The 17,406-nt window shown below is 40.7% G+C and overlaps 1 protein-coding gene across 1 annotated transcript in view; it reads right to left on the bottom strand.

The window, feature by feature from the left end:
- The window catches only part of LOC110958029 (interphotoreceptor matrix proteoglycan 2-like), a 69,506-nt gene that overhangs the window by 31,279 nt on the left and 20,821 nt on the right, over nt 1-17,406 (bottom strand). The window contains exons 4-7 of the mRNA XM_051937033.1: nt 16,949-17,064; nt 8,422-8,620; nt 4,836-7,866; nt 3,662-4,362 (exon numbers count right to left, since the gene is read on the bottom strand). Coding sequence (XP_051792993.1) covers nt 3,662-4,362; nt 4,836-7,866; nt 8,422-8,620; nt 16,949-17,064 — 4,047 coding nt within the window. The remainder of the gene's footprint in view (nt 1-3,661; nt 4,363-4,835; nt 7,867-8,421; nt 8,621-16,948; nt 17,065-17,406) is intronic.

Below are 17,406 nucleotides of genomic sequence, written 5' to 3'. Positions count from 1 at the left end.
ATAATAATGACAGTTTTGACTTCTCTTAGTTAAATAATCAAAATGATGGACTGTAATATCGATATCTGAAATGCCCCACTCACAGCCAGTGTCGATAAAACCACTTGGCATTAGCTAGTGTCTGTCAATTAGCACATTTTCAGCAAGTGAGGAGTTTTGGTACATCTTCATTTACAGTGTACCTCCCAGGAGATGCACTGAATTCAGATGAGGATGTCTTATTTGGATGCAAAGATGAGTAAATCACCAGAAATGTCAGCAACGTTAAAGTGAAGACAGTGCTCTGTTCATTTAAATAGGAAACTGCAGTAAAAAAAAAGGTTTGTCCTCAAACTCCATTAATAATCATGACTGCAATACCAAATTAAAATTATTGTGATTATCGTAGCCCTAAAGTGTTCTATATGTAGATCATCTTGATGTCGCTTAACTGCTATGGCCAAGGCGGACAGAGAGCAGACTGTGTTCCCTTGGGTTTAGAGAATTTTGATGGACAGTTTTCATTTGTATAAAAGACAAAACCACTGATTAGTTAATTAAATAATTAACCAATAAAAAAAGAACCACTAGCTGCAGCCCTGCTTATTTGTTAATTAATATCAGATTGTAAAAGCCAGATTCTTCAAATGTTGCTGAATTCAGAGATTCTCACCACGCAGAGAACCCCAAACGTCGCTACTCTAATCCAAACATTTCAAAACCGCTGAGTGCTGGCAGCCAACGCAGCATCTAAATAAAACTGCTGCCTGGCTGCTAATTGAAGGGATTTACTTACTTGTTTAGGGAGGAGCGCTTATCAGAGTTGCATTCAAATGACAGTAACTGCCAATAACAAGAAAACAAGTAAAAGGGAGAGTGTGCATGACTATCACCACTGAGTATTTTGGCTGATAAAAGTATCTGATAATAGAAATAAGAGTTGAGTTCCCTTATTGAGATGGCATTTGATTGAAAACTTTGGATGAAGGACACTGATAGTGGCTGAAAAGGAAAACAGAAATGTCTCCAGACTTACACAATGCCTTTAAAAAGTCATAAAACCATCTATAGTTTGTTAATATTTCCCTCACAGAGAAAGAGCAAGAGAGAGTGTCATCTATTTATGCTTATATTCCCAAGGCATTTTCTCCCTGCCTCATTTATGTAGGCGACTCATTGTTTGGAGTCAAATAAAGGCTGTATTGTACCTGCCTGGGCTTGAAATTATTCTCTCTCTTCCCCTGTTCATCGGAAACATCAAAACATATCCATTCTCAACACAACAACCTACAGGTCTGACTGAGGGCTCTAGAGAGCTTGTTCAGACTGAAAACAAAGACACAAATGAACAGGGCAGCTGCTCATGTTCATTAATTGTCTCTGGCTTTCTGTTTTGGCTATTTAGTCTTAATGAAATTCATAGAAGAATGTCACACACTAACCAGACTTAATTGTCAAAAGCTTTACTACTGGGATTGCTTGTTTTCAATGTCATTAGACCTAATATATGGGGTCAAAATACATTACTTATCTGTATTTATAGCATATTAATTAGGAATGTTGTGACACAGAGAGCGGAAAAACATGTTGGCATCAAAGCTTGCAAATCAGCTCCAAGTAGATCTTAGTTTGGTATATTTTCTTTTTGAAGCAGCTATAATCAAACTGAATGTATGAAATGGCTTGACAGATGTCTCTGATTGTGATGAATATATATATAGAAGATTATCGGGTGAATGTGCAGTTCCCCTCACTTCTGCTTACTGTTCAGCTATCCAGTTGCAACTTCACTCTCCAAGCTCTCTTTGGCATGTTCGTGGTGTATTTCTTGGATGCAGCAGGCAGGAATAAAAGCTCTAAAAACTCTCTGTGCACGACCTGCTCAGGAGCAAACAGCAGACGGACGCAGTCACGGACAAGCTGCTGAACACTGTAGAACATTTGGCGGCTAAAGAGCCAGATACTTCCCCTCAGGAGTTCATAGTAAAACCAAAAAGATTCTCCAGAATAGGAGGATGAGGCAAAACGGCATTTGCCCTATTGGCTTAAACAAAATATCAAAGATGTATACACAGCTTGTGAAAGTGAAAGGTACAATCTGCAAAGCAAGTGAAAGGTGTAAGGAACCTTCTAATACTCCTGAATTAACTGACATTTTGTTAATTCACACAAGTAGTGTAGACAAAAACTTAATTAATCACACGACTAATTTCACTGCAGCTCAGCAACCTAAACCTGGGAAAATGGTCAAAAAACAAATCATCTTCATCACAACTGTTCAGCTTCCGCCCCTGAGGAAGCCCACCAGATGTGGGTGAAAGCTTTGCAAATAACAAGTCACGTAACTTGGTCCGTCATATATTTTGTTGCTGGTATCCCTTTACGTTACAAAGGCCTTTATGGAGTTATATAATAAGACACATGTAGCGTAATTATCATGAAGTGGACTTCTGATCATGTCAGCAACAAGGGGAAAAGTTAAGGCTTTGTAAAAATGGAACACATGGCAGATCTGTTGCATAGGTATTCTAATAAAGTGCTTAGAGTGTGTATATAATTATATTTGGTCAAATTAACTGTTTAGCATTTACAGTTAATTTAAGGAAATTCTGATTCCTTTTATAGCTACATTGTCTATCTGTTTTGAGTTACGGTCTGGCTTAAAAACAAACAAACAAAAAAAAACCCTGAAAACTCATCTCTGTGCTTTAACGTTACATATTCAGAATTTTTTTTCCCCCCATGAGAACAATCCTTCCAATCTTAAACATGTTTAGATGAAAATCTAGAATGTGCAGACCTACGAAGACCCGAGCTCCTTCTTCACCCACGTCTCCCCACACTCGCTGCACCTGAAGCACACCAGCTCCTCTCTGTCACTGTAACACTATTCAACAGTACATAATGGAATGTTGTAATATTTGAGTAATTCAGTTATACTTGTTCTTACCAGGAGCTACCAGGATTGTACATAACAATATTAATACAGAAAACCTGCACGTTGGCAAAATATGTTCATTAAATTTGTGGAACCTTGGAGGTTTGAGTGGCTTTTAGACTGTGATCAGAACACTGCAGGTTTAAGGCACAAATGCTCAGTCACGGCGCTGACTGCCTATTTCTCTCATGATGCATCTTCGAGGTTACAACATAACACCACATACGGTTGTTTTCCACAGCAGGAACTTGCCTTAAAACCTTGTGACCTGCGCTGACACACTACTGTCCCAACGCTGACTGGTTAACCTCAGAGAAGACAGGATGGCAAGTGCCTTTCTTTAGTCCTTTCAATGTCCTTGTCGAGTAGCGGTCTTCTCTCGCCATAAACAACATAAAATTCAGCATATAGGCCAATTGGACTAAGCATGTGTTCATACAACTGGAGTTACACCCAGTACTGTTGGCCATTGTTTTGATGCTCTTTAAGTTACGTTCGCAGTTTGTCCCTTTTTTTAATTTTCTTTTTTCATTTGAAGATAAAAAAAGCTTGCTTCTTGACTGAATTTTTAATTAGCATGGACACTTAACTGGATAAAATACCATTGATAAAATTCACAATTCACTATGCCCCCATTTAAAATATCAATTACCTTTACAGCTGAAATGACATTAGTTTCACTGCCCTTTTCAAAAAATAAGGAAAGTTTTCCTTCACTTGAAAGCCACATGTTTGCCTACTCACCACGTCTAAGAAGGTGTTCTCCAGCGATCTGTATTCGGGTGACGTCTTGTTGAAAAGGTCCTCAGAAAAGTCCAGGTTGGTGACACGCAGGCTGAAGAACACCACCAGCTCCCGGCCGTGGCTGGCCGTGGTCATGGCAGGCGTGGTCAGATATCTTACTGGAGGTGGGGCTGTGACGCTGACAGCGCTGTGCTCTGCCCCCACAGATAGGAAACCACTCCCCTCATCAGGAAGCTCGTTTGCCTCTGTGGCTGGCATGTCTGTTTGATCCAGCTCCACAGCCAGATCCTGTACGGCCTCGTCAATGACTTCCTCAGTGGCAGCTGGTGGACTGGTGTGACTTTCGCCTCCTTTCTTCATTGCATCTTCCAAGTCTTCATCAATAATGACGACAGCTGCCTCGCTGTGCTCCAACTCAGCCTCCGGCTCAGTGCTATCATCCTCTGAAGACTCAGCAGAAGAGGGGATTACAGATTGCTCTGCTACCTCAAAGAGTCCAGAGTCTACAGTCGGGTTAGGTGAGGACACTTCAGGCAGATCGACAGGAGCTGCTGGAGGTGTAGGGAAGGAGTCTGGGACTGGTGTAGCCGTCACACTGATGTCTCTTTTTGGGTATAAATCACTTTCCTGCGTCTCCTCCAGCAAATCTTCCGTGACTTTTGTGCCCTCTGATGTGTCTTGCTTGTCTGGAGCTGTCACCTCTTTGAAATGTCAGGCAAAAAGGCTGAATTAAGTCATGATTTCTCACAAAGGATTTCCACAAACTATCAAAATGTGCCTGCTGAGTAAATAATACATAATACATTTAAATTTTGCAATAATGAATTCGCAATCTGGATCCCTACTACTGCACTGAGATAATGTCTTAGAGATTACTCTTTGAGATGATTCATAATTCTTTTCAAACAATCAAAACATTATTTTGTAATAGCATATACTACATTATCATCAGCATTGCAAACATAATGAAGGGTAAAATGGCTGATGTTTGCTGCATTTTAACAGGGGAGATCACACTTCAGCATGCATGCAGCCCTTAAGATAAAACATCAAAACATCAGGAGATCCTTAATTATCTGTGGTAATGTCAGTGCACATTTCTATTACCATAATTGATTCCCTTTAATCACATCAAATTTTTTAATGCTTGGTACACCAACTGCTGCCTGCTCACCTGCAATATGAGAGGTCGTTTCAAAGTATACATCACTATTGGTTGCTTCTGTCGTCATGACATCAGCGGTGTCACTCTCCACCTGAGCGTCTATGCTGTCGACATCCTCCTCGACGTGAAAATCATCAATGATGGGATATTCCTGATCAGGTTCACCTGCATCTTCTCTGGAAGGCTCGGTGTCTACTATTGGTATGATTGGGAGATTACTGTCTTCCGATGGGTGATGATAGTCGGATTCGACAGGATGAAGAAACTCGTTATCTTCAACAACATGAATAGCATCCTCTCCAAAGTGAAGGTCTTCCATGTCATCCAAGGGGTGAAGGATTTTTATTGATTCAGCTGGTGGCTGAGTAATGTCTCTCTCAGGCTCTGCTTCTAAAATCTCAATTAGCCCCTCTTCTGGATGTGATTGTGGGACATCAACACCTTCCCCTTCTGATTCTGGAACTGCTACCTCCTCTTCTGATGGTTCCGAAACCTCAGGTACCTGTTCTACTGGAGGTAGAATATCAACTGTGCTTTTGTCCTCTTCTGATGCTTCCTCTGGACTTTCCACTACCTCTTCATCAGCTTCAGGGGGAAGGTGCGGTTCTGAAACGTCCACTGGTTCCTCATCTAATACTGGGACCACAACTTCTTCTATTGGTTTTGCATCATCAGCAACCTCTACCTCCAGTTTTGGGATTTCAGTTACACCTGACACTACTTCTGGTTCTTTCTCTGACTCTGGTGCTACCTTTACAACCTCTACCATGTTTTCATTTGGTTCTGAAACTCCTCCTTGCACTTCTTCTGATTCTTGAGCTTCAACTTCCTCAGCTCCTGTTTCTATCACTTCAATTATATGGCTTTCCTCTTCTGGTACAGACTCTGGTTCTGGTTCCAATAAGTCTACTACATCATCACTTGCTCTTGGAGCTTCAACAACTTCTCCTACTTTCAAAACCTCCACTACTTCTGTCTCTTTTTCAGCAAGTTCATCCACTGGTGCTGGAATCTTAACAGCCTCTTCTTCTACCACTTGTTTCACCACATCTTCCTCAGTGGCCTCTGCCTCAGATAGAGAAACTTCCAGTACTGGTTCCTCTGATCCTGCAGCTTTAACCTCCTCTTCCTCTGGCTCTAGAACTTCCTCATCTACATCTACAGCAGGTTCTGACTCTTCCTTCAGTTCTGGAACCTGTTCTGAAACCTCCACCGCATCTTTCTCAGGCTCTGGAACTGTAAGTGTCACCTCAATTTCACCTTCTTCTGTTTCTTGAGCCTTTTCTACCTCCTCTGTAAATTCACCTATGTCCTCTTCTGATTGCAAAACATTGTCTTTTTCTTCTACTCCTCCTTCTGTGAAAACCTCAACTGCACTATCATCTGGTTCTGGTTCTGCATCTGCTTCTGATTCTTCTGGCTCTGACACTTCAGATGGTTTAGAAATTTCAAGCTCCTTCTCCTCTATTCCTGGAACATCAACTATGATTTCTGCTGGCTCTGAAACTGCAATCTCTTCATGCGTTTCTACAGCTGAATCTTCCTCTGGCTCTACATCTTCAGCTACTTCTTTGTCTGGCTCTGAAACTTCAGCTACGTCTATGTCCGGTTCTGAAACTTCAACTGCTTCTGTTTTCGGCTCGGAAACTTCTCCTACTTCTTTATCCAGCTCAGAAACTTCAGTTACTTCTGTTTCTGACTCTGAAACTGCAGCTACTTCTTTGTCTGAATCTGAAATTTCACCTGCGTCTGGCTCTGAAACATCAGTTACTTCTGTTTCTGACTCTGAAACTGCAGCTACTTCTTTGTCTGAATCTGAAATTTCACCTGCGTCTGGTTCTGAAACATCAGTTACTTCTGTTTCTGGCTCTGAAACTGCAGCTACTCCTTTGTCTGAATCTGAAATTTCACCTGCGTCTGGCTCTGAAACATCAGTTACTTCTGTTTCTGGCTCTGAAACTGCAGCTACTTCTTTGTCTGAATCTGAAATTTCACCTGCGTCTGGCTCTGAAACATCAGTTACTTCTGTTTCTGACTCTGAAACTGCAGCTACTCCTTTGTCTGAATCTGAAATTTCACCTGCGTCTGGCTCTGAAACATCAGTTACTTCTGTTTCTGGCTCTGAAACTGCAGCTACTTCTTTGTCTGATTCTGAAACTTCAGCTCCATCTTCATCTTGCTCTGAAATTTGAATCGCTTCTACCTCTGGTTCAAAAACTTCAATCTGGTCAAGTGTTGGCTGCAAAGCCTCAAGCACATTATCAGTTTCGATAACTGATTCATCCTCTGCTTCAAGCAGTTTAACTTCAGCTTCAAACTCTGAAACACCCTCAGTTTTGAAAACATCACCAGGATCACGGGGTTCAGGGACACCCAAGTCTACGTCCTCTTCATCTGGAAGGGCATTAACTTCTTCATCTTCTTGAGGGTTGGCTGCTGGCTCTGTGGGTGGCTGGCCTGTGATGGCTGATAGTGTTGTGATGGGGAGTCCAGCATCAGATAGCTCCTCTCCAGCAGGAGTGAATAAAATTTGAGTGGTGGGGGTAACCTGCACAACATCCAAGCTAGGATTTTCTCTGCCCTCATCGATAGGCATCGGGTCATCTTCTGGTATCAGGTTGGGAGACAGACTGATATATGGAGCATCTGTCTCCAGCTCAAGAATCACAGGAGGGGTCGGTATGTAGTCACGCACAAGTTCACCAGTTTCATCATGATGAATGGTTTCAATCTCGTGTGTAATGATCAGCAATTCTTCCTCCTCTTCTTCGTTTGAAGGCTCGGCCTCACTGTCATAAATTGCCTCCGACTCATCAGTAATGTCCTCGGTGGCTGGGGGTTGATCACTGCTCACTATAATCCCAACCGTTACTGCCGTTATCTCTTCATCTGGGACAGCAGTAGGATCGAGCAGAGTCACCAGGGCATTTTCCTTCTCCAGTGGGGTGAGGGGAACCACCAGCCGAGGTTTATCGACTTCTGGTTCATCTGTGAGAACTTCAAACTCGTTATGTGAATCAGGCTCACTGGACTCACTGGACTGTGGAGAGATGATAAGACAAAATTATATGATAGTTGTAGTGAAAAAACAACATCTGATGTCACACAAAGTATTCTACAGACTTAATTTACATATATTTCATTCCAAAAATCAAATGGTATTGACAGGTTAGTGACACTTTATTATTGAGCATGATGGCTGCCGTTCATGTGGCACCACAAACCTCTTTGTAATCACACTCAGTTACTACAGTTTTTGGCCTTTTCAGCGAAGATATGTAAGTAATTCAAACTAATGCAGAAGCCATAGCATAGCAAAGTATTTGTAAATATCTTCCTGTCCTCACACTTCTTGAAATTACTTTTTTCCAAAAGATCTTACCTCATTCACTAGTTGTATTGAAGAGGTCGATGTCAGTGCTGGCAGAAGGATTGTTTCTGTCAAAAAAATACTTAAGTCAAACCAAACACCATAAACCATTGAAAGTTTTCCCACCAGCATGCTGTAGTAGATATAGGTTGAAGGCATTTTAAATTGCTTCCAAATACATTATTTAAATTTTAAAGTTCGAACAGGAAACAGGAATGCCTCCACTTTACCTGGTTCAAAGTTAAGTGAGTCCAGATCAATTGGCAGAGAGGCCTCCTCACGTAACGCCTTGGTCACCATTTCCCTGAGTCCAGAGTCGTCCGTAGACTCGGGTGCACCAGTTGCCATCTCTGAATTCTCAGAGTTGATTTGAGGGGAATTAATCTCAAAGACCAGAGAGTAGTGCACTGAGATTCCTCCGGGCCTGCAATTGGAGATGATATCTCTGAATCAATTCAATTCAATTCAATTCAATTTTATTTATATAGCGTCAATTACAATCAAATTGTCTCAAGACGCTTTACAGAACCCATATGCCTGACCCCCAGAGCAAGCCCAAAGGCGACAGTGGCAAGGAAAACACCCTTTTAACAGGGAAGAAACCTCGAGCAGAACCCAGCTCTATATAGGGGGGACCCATCTGCCTGCTGGCCGGGCGGGTTGAGAAGGACAGAAGAGGGCAAGGGGGAGGGATGGGAGAAGAGGGAGGGGTGGGAAAGCAATTAAAATACAACACACATCAATCAGAGTTGACAGGTGTGATTTTTCATACTAACTGTATCGATCAACAAATCTATATCAACCCCATGTAGACACAGGTTTGCTATTGGGATAATGTTGTTCTTTTAGCTTATTGTAACAGTTTCCTACTCTCAGCATGGATTTGCTCAGTGTAAATCACAGCAGCTGACCCACAAAGGTAATGAAACTTGCAGCACAGTGAGAGCTAACACGTTTAAATGCCAGGCATGAAAATCTATAAATACGTTTTGCAAAAAAGAGGCTGCATCAAAACTTCATCAATATTCTGCACAGTCAGTGTCATCAAGAGAGAATAAGCTGATTTGCTCGACATGACTGATTAGAATGACGATGATGTGAGTTTTGTTGCTTTCGTGAGAACTTGTGTCTGCCAAGAGAAAGCACTTCTTCATTAGGTTGCAGTGGTGGCTCTGAAATATCCACTGCATCACTTTATTCCTAACTCAGACAGCTTTTTGCCTCAAGAGTCCCACATCTAGAAACATACACCTCTTCTACTTTTTTATGTGTAAATGGTATCCTGAATTTTCACCCATTTCAAGCTCTCTTTGCAGCATATTTCCTTGTTTTTTTCAACACCTGCTACTGTGTGCTGTTGCCACATGCAAAGCAATTTAAAGGGTGACAAGTAGTTTGTATCTACACCCACATCCCGCTGTTAAAAATCCTACACCTGTTGCCAGTCATGTCATCACCTGGCATATAATCCAAACATCGAAGTCGAGCTTTTCTTTGTTCTTCCTCTGCTCTGATGAAGTCAGTCAAGGCACGTGGGTGCAGCCCACACATTAAAGGCTTTTTTCAATTTTCAAGCAGAGAAATTTGCCTTGAACTTTTCTTCTGGGAAGAACAGTCTTCCTCAATACAAGCAAAACAGCTTTATTCTTTCCCTTTTGTCTTTTTATGTTTACACCTCCGTTTCAAAGACCTTGTCTTTTATCAGATGTACAAAGCATTGGCGTGCTTTTCCTCTCTTCTGTTCTCCCATTTTAAGCTCCTTTTCCAAAATGATGTCAACTTGAAGCTCAACTGATTAAAAGGTATTCATGCTGAAAATGAGTCAAAGGTGAAATCGGTCGCTCACTGTGCTGAACTAAGTTTTAAGATCGTGGTTTTTGCTGTACAGCATATTTACTGAGTGTTAGCAGCAGCAGGCAATAAATAAATAATAAATAAAACACTGACTAGTGAACATGACCTGCTGAAACACAATTAGAGAAGCTTGCTGGTATGAAAGTCAAACGTCCAGCAGCTAAAGAGCCACATTCCTCAGGTGTCCATAAAGACCAAGCTAGAGCTAAGAGGAGAGTGCTAGACTTAAATTCATCATGTATTACATTCATTCAGGAAAAAAACACCAGTCTAATGGGATGACAATGATGCTCTGTGTGAACTGGTGAACTTGATAAAGTTTCAATGTATACAGGGCTGAGTTTTCATCTATTTTGGAAAGGATTTTTCTGCCCCCAAGAGGCCAAATGTCATTCAATTTCAGCTGTATATCGTCCTCTTATTGTAGTCTTCCAACCTCGTCTGATCTTACAGCCTCCACTTTTCTCAACTGGTTGATCATTTCTCTAAGTTTTAGGCATACATATAGTTGTCTGAAAGCATCATCTCCTTCTTTGCCTTCTCCACAACTACTTTCTCATTTTTCACTCTGTCTGATCTTTCCTCGCGGCTCTTTTCCAGACAGACCTTTTGAGAAACATCCCCTTCAGACTTCAAATTCATGTTCGTGAAGTCTTGCATAGCCGGACTATTCTGCTTAACAGAATGATCTGGTTGCACCTATATGTAATTTTGCTGTAAGAGATTTTAAAAAGTAACGTTTTTCTCTAAATCAATCACAATCAAATGAGGTATAGCTAAGTGAAGGATGTAGCGACAGTGTTCCTGCAAAATAGCAACACAGGGGTTGTTTTAGCGAAACATGTGAATGCAGGGAGGAGAGCACTGTCATTAAAATGACTTAATTCCCCAAATAAAATGCCTATTTGCAGGATTAAAATCTTCTGCAAAACTTGAAATGCAATGCATGTGTGGTAGGTTGCTGCTTGGATGTTGTTTTTGTTTTCCATAGCGAGGCAAAATGCAAAAGATTCAACCTCAAAGCTATTGCAACAACAATTACATTTCTGCAATTTTAAGCTAACTCAACAGTCCTCTTTCTGGTGATTAATGCTTCCTAGTTAGAACTCTGCTGCCTTGCAGACCATATGGATGTTTTCTTACTCTTTTTCTCTTAAAGTGCAGGCACTACTGAATCCAACTCAGTGCAACCAAACAGCAGGTGTTCCTGCCAAGCCTCAACTTAAGAAAGATAGCTCGTTAGCTACTAGCATGTCAAGTGTTGAATAAACAAATGAAATTAATTAAAATAGCAGGACAACATGATCAGAGTAGTGCTTGCGTCCAACTGGCTGATCCAAGATTGATATTATCTACCCTTTTAGATCTGTTTTGGGTCTTCAGCAACTCCTCACAAAAATGTCTAGCTCCAGAAACCAAAACAACAAGCTGAAAGATACTAAAACACTGAGGGAAACTGTAGTCAGGTGAAAGATTTCTGTAGGTTTGTCACCATAAGCTTCCCCCTTTCACATTACATGTCGTTGTTTTGATCTATTGTTTATATAAAAATACTGATTAGTGGAGTTTTAAGTTGTCACACAACTGACTATGAACTAGACAGCTTTTCATTCCGCACTTGAAGTAAAAATCAAAATGACTGGATAAAAAACTGAATAAAAGTATGAGACACTCAAAAATAACATGTTCTTTGGGCTTAATGTGAATGTATTTTTCAATTCAGACAGAATTTAAAATAATGAATACAGCAAATAATCACAGGAGCTGACACAAAATGTGACTCTGAGATTGCTGTCTTTGTTTTTGAGTGCTGGCGTCTGGCAGACAAAAACAGGAGGAGTTGTGAATCCTCCCTAAGATTAGAGGACGAGCTCCCGCTGAGGCCTCGCCTCCGTGTTATTGGCCATGACAGTGCCAGACACCACAGGGGATGGCAAATTAATGGGGGGGGGGGGAGACTGACAATTATTGTATCCACAAGTCTTCCTGTTTCACTGCTTACCTGCCTTCTGCGATACTGAGAGGAAGAAGGCCGAGTTCTCCAACAAACTTTGGTGAAAAAGCAGCATATTGTGCTGGCTTCTAACAAGAATAGGAATTACAAGGAAAATATGCTGTCTCAGCAGTTATTTGGCTCTTGTGCAGATCTTGTACTTTTTTGTGGACAGGTTTTGAGTAAAATAATCTCCCCACTGTGCATTTGACTTGGACCCAAATAAATGCTGAGCTGCATACTGGCAAGACAAACACACAAGATGCAGATACTAGAGGGAATGTTTCATCTCTCGGTGTCATTTACCCGCCAGTGTCCTGGGTCTCGCTGGCATTGGGGAGAAGAAAAGAAGGTATTAGTGCTAGAAATGAAACTGTAGCGGAGGAATGATACCTACAGGATGAGAATGAGTCCCACGAAATGAAATCTTGCCCGGCGGTGTGTCACTTTAAATTCTGCATGAAAAGATGCACTACGTTTCTGTATAGCATGAAAAATCTGCAACAAAATAAGCAACAATCAATGTAGATGTAAGAAAGAAACCGTCTCAGTTATAAATAAATGAGATTAACTATGAAGAGCTGTGATCATCGGCTTTAATAGTGTTGTGTTGGTCTGATATGTGATTTTGATTGGATTTCTGTAGTGGATCAGCAAGTCAGTATAAAGCTAGTGAAAAGTGAACATGTTCATGTCAAATAAATAAAATCAACACCAACGGACCCAAGACCTATTATTATACACCAAAATACAACCCAATCTAACTGCTGTTAACCTGAATCCTGAAGAGATATGTTTTTGTACTGTAGCCTACTTTGTATGTCCTTGCATCTACAGTATAATGTTTATTTTCATAATATTAGTGGTAATGTCATGGTCCCTTTTTCTCCCTCTATATCGTCAGTTTTTATTACATTCTGTTTTACCTATTGTATTCTGCAGCTGCATTGATTTCTTACTCACGTCTTTTGTTTGTGTGACTTGGCTGCTGCAGGGATTAATAAATTGCTCTGCTGATGTATAGACTGCACTGGAGGGTTGATCCACAGTAGGCGGATAATCATTCATTTTCACCTCATTTTTAATGTGACTGGTGTTGCTGCGTTCTGTTTGTGACGGGGAATTATTTTACTCTGCTTTGTTTTGCCTCGAGTGACACATCAATGCTCTTGATGGAATTTTCACTTGTCATCTAAATTGTGGCGTCAAGGCAGTGTAAAAATACTGCAGTACAATTATGTCTCTTGCATGAAACATTGTACACCAGGTATGTGTGATTTTAAGATTTTTACCAGAAATTTAACAGAAATTAGGCAAGATGGGCTTCGTCAGTGTTTGTAACAGTATTCGGCAGCATTGTGATGATAAAATCAGCTGTGATGGAGCTAACTGGTACAGTTTTTATTTGCTGTGCTTCTTTTCTTTCAGTATTTGTCTTGAAATTGTAGTTGTGATCTCCATTAAAAAAAAAAAAATTTGTTTCTGAGCTTTTCAAAAACAGTGTCGAATTTCTAATTCCTCTACATTTTGTTCATAATTGTAATGGTTTCCCTGGGATGAGGCCCTATATTGTCCCAAATCTGACAGGCCAGAAGATATAATTCAGCCTCTGGTACAGTATGAATGGTAGCCCAGAATAAAATCTGTGTGCTGAAACTGAACCAGGTCAGTATCTTCCCCAATTCAGGTCACTACACATGGTGCATAATCGGTCCAAACGCAAATAAATTTGCCAATTCTCAGCCCAAATCCACACATCCTAAAACCATCCAAATCTGGCTCAGTTTAATCCCATCTCCCATATGATTCTGTCCTGCAAACTGTTCAAAATGAGTTTATTTTTGAGGGGGAAAAAGTAACTTAATTTATTTATTCATTGCCATTTTCTTCTCTATTAGATGTCATGTTGACATTGGCCCAGTATTGCTGGAAATAAACAGAATCATAACCATCCTCAACAGCAAGCAACAAAATCCCTTTATTCTGTCTTTTTAGTCATGGCAGGAAACATTTGCCTGCAGCAGCATCTGACACAATTCCAATGACAACCAGCCTCTTATCTATTCAAATGGCTCTCCATGGCAAACAATCTGCTCATTTAAAACTTAATGAAATTATCAAGGCTCAGAGGAATGTCTCGGCACCGCCGCTGTGGCCACGCTGGAGATCTGATTATGCTGTAACCCTGCCTCCCTATTCTCATCCGCTCACTCAAATCCTTTTAACATTCAGATGTATATTTCACGGTTTGGACTTACCTGATTCCCAGCACATGAATGGATTTAAATCCTGGAAGTTTGTCAAAAACATGCAGCATCTGTAAAAGAAATGTGACTTTTTAATACTTAAAATATCAGTGAAGATGCTCTCATCTCACTCCTCCCTTTGCTGAAGCTGATACAATCAACTCTGAGCTGTCAAACAAAAGCTTGTTAGTAAGCTGCCAATGTGTCAGTGTAAAAACAGACTGCATGAATGGGAAACCCTCATTGATATCTATCTTTGGGCAAGTTAAGCACCTGGACACTCTTATGACATAATCGTCTTTACAAGCTCCAACAGGTAACATCCTGCTGTGAATCGCGTGTGGCTCTTAATGATCTCAGCACCTTTAAAAGACGCTTTGAGAAAGGAAATGACACTGAGGGACTTAATTTCTCCACATGACTCTCACTGTGGAGCTCCATAAAAGAAAAACACTGGCAGAAAGCGTGGATTGTGGGTAATCTTCTCCCTTTCCCTGGCCCTGGCCCTGACCCCACTGCCCTGTGGTCTAAGCTTCTTTACTATCAGCTTGAGCCAGCGCCATCAGCACAGGCAGACGGATGCTGACAGCTGCTGATAGATGGTGGTGACATGGAGAAAGGAGGAGGAGGATGACATGAGATCATTTTCTTAAAGACAATCCTCCGTGACTGACAGTCTTGAATGGACATGGTGCTTGCCTGCTGAAAATCTCTCATCCTTTGATTAAAAGTAGAAGCTAAGGCTGGACAGTAGCTCACTTTGATTAATTCAAATGTTTTTGTTTTTGCATAATGTGTTACATTGCTAAAACAATTGTTGGAAGGTACATATAAGGCCGATCACAGCAAGTGTTGACCAATCAGTGTGTCGATTCTACTTTGTTTGGTCTCTTTCTGTGCAGCTATCAGGCTGACGTGAGGAAACGCAAACACTGGGAGAAGGTTAGCTGATGAGCACATTCTTAGTCTCTACCCGCAACTAAAAAAATTAATTTAAATTATTAATTGAAACATGGTTTCAGCTCTTTGATTTCATATATTGCATAGAAGTATATACCTCAATATTTTGTTCATTCACATTTTAAGTCACATTATATACAAAAATGATAGCAATGTTTAATCAGAAGCGCAATGACTCAGCGATGCATGTTTCTACAAGAACGGCAAACTGTATAAATGTGGCCCTCATCCCACAGAATAGAATTAAAAATCCGTTTTGATTGGAGGAACAGCAGGAGTGTCCTTCGAGAACAGAAGCATTGGCGCTACTGAATGAGAAATCCTTCATTCCTTAGCCCCAGTCTTAAACGACACCATTTACTTACAACATGCTGCACAACTATAGCAGCTGGGAATTTAATGCAACGTCACAACTGTGCAGCATTTACATGTTTCGTCACTTGATAAAAGACTTGCAAGTTGGATACACCTGTGTTTTCTCGCTCTAGGCCTTCTCTCTTCTCATTTTATCTCGTCAAAGTGCATTGAAGTAACTGGAAGATCTTCCATGAGGCCGAGAGGGAACGATTTTCAAGTCCCAGGAGAAGGGAGAGCGTAAGGACGCATGAGTTAGCACACTGAAATTCACCCATTGGCAAAACTGATTAATAAATATTGCAACATAACTTGTCACCTTTTACATTTTGTTGTTAAATGATTCTTGTGTTTCTTTTAGAAAAAAAAACAAAACAGCACGGAAGTTTTACGTTTTCTGCTGTTTGAATCAGTCAGAACCTTCTGCAATATGTCGGTGGCTGAGACACATCTCACATGCTGGTGAGTATTACTTACGTGTATATAAATGTTCAATACAGAAGTAAAATTAGCAAGTGTACCTTAAGTGCATTTCATTAAAAATGGAAGCCAAAAGATTCCATTCAGGTTTGAACTGCTCCATGCTTTTGGCGATTTCTACAGTTTTAGATCTTTACATGTAGATTTATTGAACAGTTATGGCTCTAAAACAAAGCCTGTTTTTAGACTGACCATCAAAGTAACCATAAGATAAACCTACAGCCTGGTTAAACGATCCTACAGACCCCTGAACATTTTAGTGGAAATACGTTGTGGAGAAAAAATACTTCCAGAACCAGTAGCTCCTTTGTATCATCCTGCTTTGTGTTTTTCTCTATCTCCCTTAGGTTTACCAATTAGAGCATGAAAAATACAACCATACCAAAAATCTACTGAAAATAAACAAATACATTTAATTCACTCCAAAAAAATAGAAAATATAAAGGTAACCTTTGATATTAATACTGGATTTTATATCTTAGTTTCTAGCCTTATTAAAGGTTTTAATGATGATATTGTTTCATCTAATCTAGACAGATTCCTACCTTTTGCTTCTGCCGAATCACACTGCTCTCATACCTAATTAAACTGAACAACTTTGTCTGCAAATAACTCGAACAACTCCTGTTAAAGAGTCTAACTAAACACTTATGTTTCAATACCATATACAAAGTGTGTTTTGTTTTCATAGGTCAAGTAGCAGTGCAATCAGCTACTTCAGGTTTGCTTTCATTTTTTTCCCCCATGTGCTTTCTTTAAAGAGAAAAAACACTACTAACAAGGACAGCAGCAGAAAACGAAACAAAAGAAAGCATGAAGCAGAGGTCCCACCTGGTCTTGCAGGTGGTGAGCCAGGTCGATGTACTGAGGGGAGTCTGAGTCACCCAGCAGCTCTCTGTAACCCGGATCCACCAGGTCGATGCTGAACTCAACGATCTGCTCCACCGGGCTCTCAGGGACAACGTTGGGAAGCTCCGAGTCCTTCAGGACAACAAACACTTGTCAGTCTCAAGGCAGCACTAAAAACAACACCTTTGGCCTATGAATACCATCTTTTCATATGAATGCCACTGTGTGTCTGAGTGTTGTTACTGATCACATTCATCCCTTTATGGCCACACTTTGCCACCTTCTAATGGCTGCTTTAATCAGGATATTGCACCATGGAACTAAAGTCAAGCTGGTTTGATGAACATGACAGCAAGTTCAGTGGACTTCAGTGGCCTCCTCACTCAGCAGATGTGAATCCACCTTTGCGATGTTGTAGAAAGGGAGATTGGACGACATAAAAATGCAGCTGACAAATCTGCAGAAATGATGTGA

Source organism: Acanthochromis polyacanthus, chromosome 16 (genome assembly GCF_021347895.1).
Source record: "Acanthochromis polyacanthus isolate Apoly-LR-REF ecotype Palm Island chromosome 16, KAUST_Apoly_ChrSc, whole genome shotgun sequence".
Lineage (NCBI taxonomy): Eukaryota > Metazoa > Chordata > Actinopteri > Pomacentridae > Acanthochromis > Acanthochromis polyacanthus.
The sequence above is the reverse complement of the archived record's forward strand: the minus strand, read 5'-3'. Positions and strand labels throughout refer to the sequence as shown.